This window comes from Hyaena hyaena, unplaced genomic scaffold (genome assembly GCF_003009895.1).
Source record: "Hyaena hyaena isolate Hyena2069 unplaced genomic scaffold, ASM300989v1 scaffold_385, whole genome shotgun sequence".
Taxonomy (NCBI): domain Eukaryota; kingdom Metazoa; phylum Chordata; class Mammalia; order Carnivora; family Hyaenidae; genus Hyaena; species Hyaena hyaena.
Window position 1 is genome coordinate 1742147 of NW_024081022.1, and position 6122 is coordinate 1748268.

Consider the following 6122-nt stretch of genomic DNA (forward strand, 5'->3'; position numbering starts at 1 on the left):
CATAAAAACAGATTCTGTGTAACTCCTGCTGGGTAGTATGGGTACCACATCCAGGGATCCCTATTCTCCCTTTATGCAATGGGTCTTGTTCAAATAAGCTGCAAAGGTCAAATTCAAATGTAGGCCACCATGTATCGGGCGGATGGGGTCCAACCTTAGTAACTATGGCTTGATTTGAACTAGGCGTAATGACCGCCATGTTACTTGGAGGGGTTGGTGAGGATTTCGGTTTTGGTTGGCCTGACAAGGCAGAGTACATATGGTTAGTAGTCCTCATATTAAAGGCCAGTTCATGCTTTCCGCTGTAGTTTGAGCTTTAGTGGATTTTCTGGGTCCTTGACGGCCCTCCAATCTGGATTCGGAGCCAAGTAGTCGTCCTTGTCAGCAAACGGGTCAGCTGGTTTGGCGTGGGTGTAGTGGACCCAGGCAGCAATGCCGTCTACTTTTAGGCCCGTTGGGGTGGTCAGTAGTACAACATAAGGTCCCTTCCAGCGTGATTCCAAGTTGCCCTGGTGGTGTCTCTTTACGTAGACCCAGTCACCGGGGTGGAAGCGATGCGTCTCCTGTGGTGGACCTGTTTTATAGAGGGCATGCAATTTAGGCCAGACATGTTTATGGACCCACTGGATTTTTTTTAAGTCGTCCAGTAGGCGTTGATCTTCAAACTCGTTAATCACCCATGCCTGGAGATTGGGAATGATGGGAGGGGCCATCCCAACATGATTTCAAAAGGAATTAATCCCATCTGGTATGGGGAGTTACGCACCCTATAGAGTGCAAAGGGAAGGAGAGCCACGCGGTCTCCGCCAGTCTCCAAGGTGAATTTAGTTAAGATCTCTTTTAGGGTTCTATTCATTCTTTCTACCTGTCCTGAACTCTAGGGTTTGTACGCACAATATAATTTTCAATCAATCCTCAGGACTTTGGCTAAACTCTGACTTACCTTGGACACAAATGCAGGTCCGTTGCCTGACCCTATCATCTGAGGAAAACCATACCTGGGGAAGATGTCTTCTAGGAGTTTCTTGGCCACGATCTGGGCGATCTCATGCTTGGTTGGGAACGCTTCTGTCCATCCTGAAAAAGTATCTATAAACTAGTAGATATTTGTACCCATATAGTCCTGATTTTACCTCAGTGAAGTCTGTCTTCCAGTAGGCTCCGGGTTGTCTTCCCCTCAGGCGAGTTCCGGGGTTGTTAGGATTTTTCATGGTGTTAGTGAGTTTGCATGACTTGCAATTGGCCACAGTCTGTTCAATCTTAGAGTTAGCATCTCTGATTTTTATCTTAGCATGGCGAACTAAAACTTGCATTCTTTTGATTCCCTTATGGGAGGCACGGTGTATCTCGGTTAGGGCTCTTATCCCTAGGTCTTCAGGGAGGATGAGCTTTTCATCTGCTGATCTATATCATCCTTCTACGTATTTGGTTGTAGGCAGCTTTTTGGTCCATTGTAAATCTTCTTTGCTATATTCGGGGACTTTAGGGAGAGTAGGGTCTCCAGGGTCAACCAGAGTAATGGCCAGGGTATGATTGGCTCTGAGAGCAGCTTGCTTGGCTGTTTGGTCTGCTAGGTTGTTGCCTTTAGAGATTGGATTATTATCCTTTTGGTGACCTGGGCAGTGAATAATAGCCAGCTTTTTGGGGAGCCATAGAGCTTTTAATAAGGCTAGGATCTCGGGGCGCCTGGGTGGCTTAGTCGGTTAAGCGTCCGACTTTCGCTTAGGTCATGGTCTCGCGGTTCATGGGTTCGAGCCCAGCGTCGGGCTCTGTGCTGGCTGCCAGCTCAGAGCCTGGAGCCTGTTTCAGTCTGTGTCTCCCTCTCTCTCTGACCCTCCCCTGCTCACGCTGTCTCTCTCTCTCTCTCCTAGAAATAAATAAAACATTAAAAAAAAGAAATTAAAAAAAAAAGGCTAGGATCTCTTCTTTGTTTTTGATAGTCTTTCCCTCAGCTGTGAGCAGTCCCCGTTCTCTGTATATGGCCCCATGGACCTGTGCGGTAGCGAAAACGTATCTGCTGTCTGTATATATGTTTAATTTTTTGTCTTTTCCCAAAGTCAAGACTTTGGTTAGGGCTATGAGCTCAGCCTTTTGTGCTGAAGTGCCAGTGGGCAAAGGTTCTGCCCAAATAGTTTCTTTTATTGACACTTCTGCCGCCCCCGCATACCTTTGTCCCTCCTGCATGAAGCTGCTGCCATCTGTGAACCAAGTAACCTCTGCATCTGGAAGTGGAGTGTCCCTTAGATCAGAGCGGGTCCCATGAATTTGAGCCAGGACCTCGGCACAGTCGTGTAAGGGTGCTCCTAGGTCCGGATCTGGCAGCAGTGTAGCTGGGTTTAGGGCTGTGGGGGCCTGGAAAATGATTCGGGTAGGATTAAGCAACAAAGTCTGATAATGTGTCATGCAAGCATTGCTGAGCCAGCAATCTGGCGGTTCTTTTAAGACTCCGTCGATGGCATGGGGAGTGGTGATAGTTAACTCTTGTCCCAGTGTCAGTTTGTCTGCATTCTTGACCAAAAGAGCTACTGCCGCTATCATGCGGAGGCATGGGGGCCATCCTGCGGCTACTGGGTCAAGGTTTTTTGGCAGATAGGCCACAGGGCGGCGCCATGGGCCTAAGCGCTGAGTCAGGACACCCTTGGCTATTCCTCCATGTTCATCTATAAACAGGTGAAATGGTTTAGTCACGTCCAGTAGGCCCAAAGCAGGTGCTGACCAGAGGGCCTGTTTTAAGGTCTCAAAAGCCCTCTGATGTTCCCCAGTCCAGAGGAAGTTAGGCTGCCCTCTGGTGGCCTCATACAGAGGCCGGGCTATCTCAGCGAACCCAGGAATCCAGAGTCTGCAGAAACCGGCTGATCCTACAAATTCCCGCACTTGTCTGGCATTCCTACGGGTAGGGATTCTTAGGACAGTCTCTTTTCTCACTTGTGACAGCCATTACTTACCTTCCTTAAGGATATAGCCCAAGTATTGTACTTCTTCTTTACAGATCTGGGCCTTTTTGGCAGAGGCCCGGTATCCTTGGTCCCCCAGGGTTTGCAGCAACCTTTAGGGGCTGGTCAAGCAGGTGTCTCGACTTTCAGCTGCAATAAGCAGATCATCCACGTACTGCGAAAGAGTCAATTGGGAGTTTTGGGAGCGACACTCACCTAAGTCCTCGTGTAGGGCTTCATCAAAGATGGTGGGAGAGTTCTTGAACTCTTGGGGGAGCCTAGTCCATGTTAACTGTCCGTTGATTCCTTTGTCAGGGTCGTGCCATTTGAAAGCAAAGAGGTCTTTGCTCTTGAGAGCTAATGGGAGGCTGAAAAAGGCATCTTTTAGGTCTAGGATCGTGTACCAAGTGTGGCTAGGCGGAATAGAGCTCAACAGGGTGTAGGGGTTGGGCACCATCGGGTAGATGTCCATTACCCATTTGTTGACCTCCCTCAGATCCCGTATAGGCCTGTAATCATTAGAATTTGGCTTGCAGATGGGTAACAAAGGCATATTCCAGGCCAATTGACATGACCTTAGAGCTCCTAGGTCTAGTAGGTGCCTGATATGGGGAGTTATGCCCTTTTTGGCTTCTAGGGACATGGGGTATTGGCGGACCCGGGCTGGGTTTGCCCCAGGCTTCAGTTCTACGAACACTGGGGGTCTATGTTTTGTTAACCCCATGCCTCCAGTCTCAGCCCATGCTGATGGGAACTGCTGGAGTCAAGGTTGAATCTCTGCATCTGGAGACAGTGGTGCCTCATGCAGGCAGTATTCGTCCATCAGCCTGAGCTGATGTATTGGTTGCCCAGCCTGGTCTAATACCTTAGTCCCCTCAGCCGAAAAATGGATTTGAGCTCCCAGTTTGGTCAGCAGATCACGGCCTAGTAAGGGCTATGGGCATTCTGGGATGACCATAAAGGACTGGGGTACCCGGCCCACACCAAGGTCTACTGTTCTTTGGGTAGTCCATGGATACTGTTTTATTCCTGTGGACCCTTGGACCCACGATGTTTTGTATGATGGAGGGCCAGTTGAGTGTAGGAGCACAGAATGTTGAGCCCCCAGTGTCCACTAGGAACTCGGTGGACTTCCCCTCCACTTTTAAAGTTACCGTGGGTTTGGGGAGGGGCACCGAACCCCGTCTCCCCTAGTTGCTGTCATCTCCCATTACTAGAATGGGAGCTTTCGATTTTCTCTTGGAACTCTCCCTGGACCAATGCCCTTCTTCTTTACAGTAGGCACATTGGTTTTTGCCCAGGCGGGGGCGTCCTTTAACCTGTTGGGAGTGTTTCTTACCTTCTTCTCCTGAAGCCAGCTGTTTGAGGTGTCTTTTTCGATCCTCTGGTTCAGCAGTCACCGCAAGCAGGATCTTGGCTAGACTTTGGTTTTGTCTTTTTTCAGCTCTTATCTGCTTCTCCTCTGCACTTTCCCTATTACTGTATACCCTTTCTTCCACGACCACTAGATCTTTGAGGCTTTTTTCTCCTGGACGATCTAATCTCTGAAGTTTTCTCCAAATATAAGGAGCAGACTGATTGATAAAAGCCATAGCCACCGCAGCCAAGCTTGCCTGAGCCTCAGGATCCATAGGGGTGTACTGCGGAATGCCTCCATTATTCTCTCAAGGAATGCTGCGGGGCTTTCCTCGGGTCCCTGACTGACATTATATACTTTAGCCATATTAGTCGGCTTGCGGGCCACAGCCTTGAGACCTGCCAACAGAGTCTGGCAGTAGACCAATAGACTCTCCTTACCTTCAGCCATGTTGTAGTCCCAGTTTGGCCACACTAGGGGAAAACCGGCGTCAATTCGAGCTGGGTCAGTGGTGGGAACTCCAGTGGGCCCAGGAACCAGTTTCCTGGCTTCCGACTGGATTCTTTCCCGCTCCTCAGTAGTAAACAGTACCTGTAACAATTGCTGGAAATCATCCCAAGTGGGCTGATGAGTAAACAGAACAGTTTCTAGTAGGTTAATAAGGGCGCGGGGATTCTCCGAGAATGGAGCGTTTTGAGACTTCCAATTGTATAGGTCGCTTGTGGCGAAGGGCCAGTAATGGTGGAGCTGGTTGCCCCCATCATGGGGGGGGGGGCTGTAGCTCTCAGGGGCAGGACAGTTGAGTCCGCGGTCCCTCAGGCATTATTCCACAGCGCTTTGGTGGGCAGGACGGAGGGTGGTTCCGGCGGCGCTCTTGCCCTTCCTGCTGAGCCCTGTGAAGGGGGTTGATAAGGAGGGGGAAAAATGGATTCTTCCTCTATTCCGCCCTGCAAGATAGGATAGAGTGGCACAGGGGGTTTTGTTTCCTTTTTTGGCGTTTCCGCAGCCTGAGAGGGCGGTTGCTTTTTAGTTATTGCCAGGATCACAGGTTTCTGTAGAGGCAAGCAACTTTTAACCCAAGGGGGTGGGTCATCAACCAGATCGGCCCAAACCATGATGTATGGGACTTGGTCTAGATTCCCGGTTCGGGGTTGGAAAACCCGATCCTCTACCTTCTGAATGGCATCATGGTCGAAGGTCCCCTCTGGTGGCCATCCCACATCAAGAGCAGGCCAATCCGAGCCGCAGTAAGTTCGGAATGGACCTTTCCTGACAATCACCGAGAGGTTATGAGCTCGTTTTTTAACCTCTCCAAAATGGACTAACATTAAGTCTAGGGGTTTGGATGAAGTCTGTCCCATAGCGTCAGTCTCAGTCACAAGGTAATGAACACCAACAGAGAAAATCGACAACCACAGAAAGACACAGAAAGCTAGCCAACAGATTCCGACGCTCGATCGGGAGTAAAAACCAAGAGTAAGACGCTGGCCACACGCCGGTTCGCGGTAGCGATCCGCTCCGTCTTTTACCAAATTCCTCAGGGGGCACTCTGTCCCTGTTACCGATGGGGCCTTGAACCCCGTTACCGATGGGGATCCCAGAACATCTTCTCAGGATCCCCCGTGGTCATGGTCCCGTGGCACGTCTGCCTGACCACAACTGACCACTCCCAGATACAGATGTCCCAGGACCAGGAGGAGAAAATAGAGAAAATAGATAGTCCAGACAAACAGAGACAAATATATTCTTAGTGGCTGATTTTGACCCTTCGGTTAGGGGATCCTGGGGGTCCTGGAATTCCCGGACAATGCACCAAAAGTTGTGCCTGAACC

The 6122-nt window shown here is 50.0% G+C and overlaps 1 protein-coding gene across 1 annotated transcript; it reads right to left on the reverse strand.

Annotated features, from left to right (window-relative positions):
- Positions 1 to 290: 290 nt before the first annotated feature.
- On the reverse strand, positions 291 to 5920 carry LOC120244656. The gene is given in 8 exon segments (XM_039251291.1): positions 291 to 718; positions 721 to 1097; positions 1099 to 1388; positions 1482 to 1676; positions 1915 to 3971; positions 4731 to 4881; positions 5463 to 5559; positions 5877 to 5920. Coding segments are annotated over 8 exon segments (3639 nt in total).
- Between the last annotated feature and the right edge of the window lie 202 nt (positions 5921 to 6122).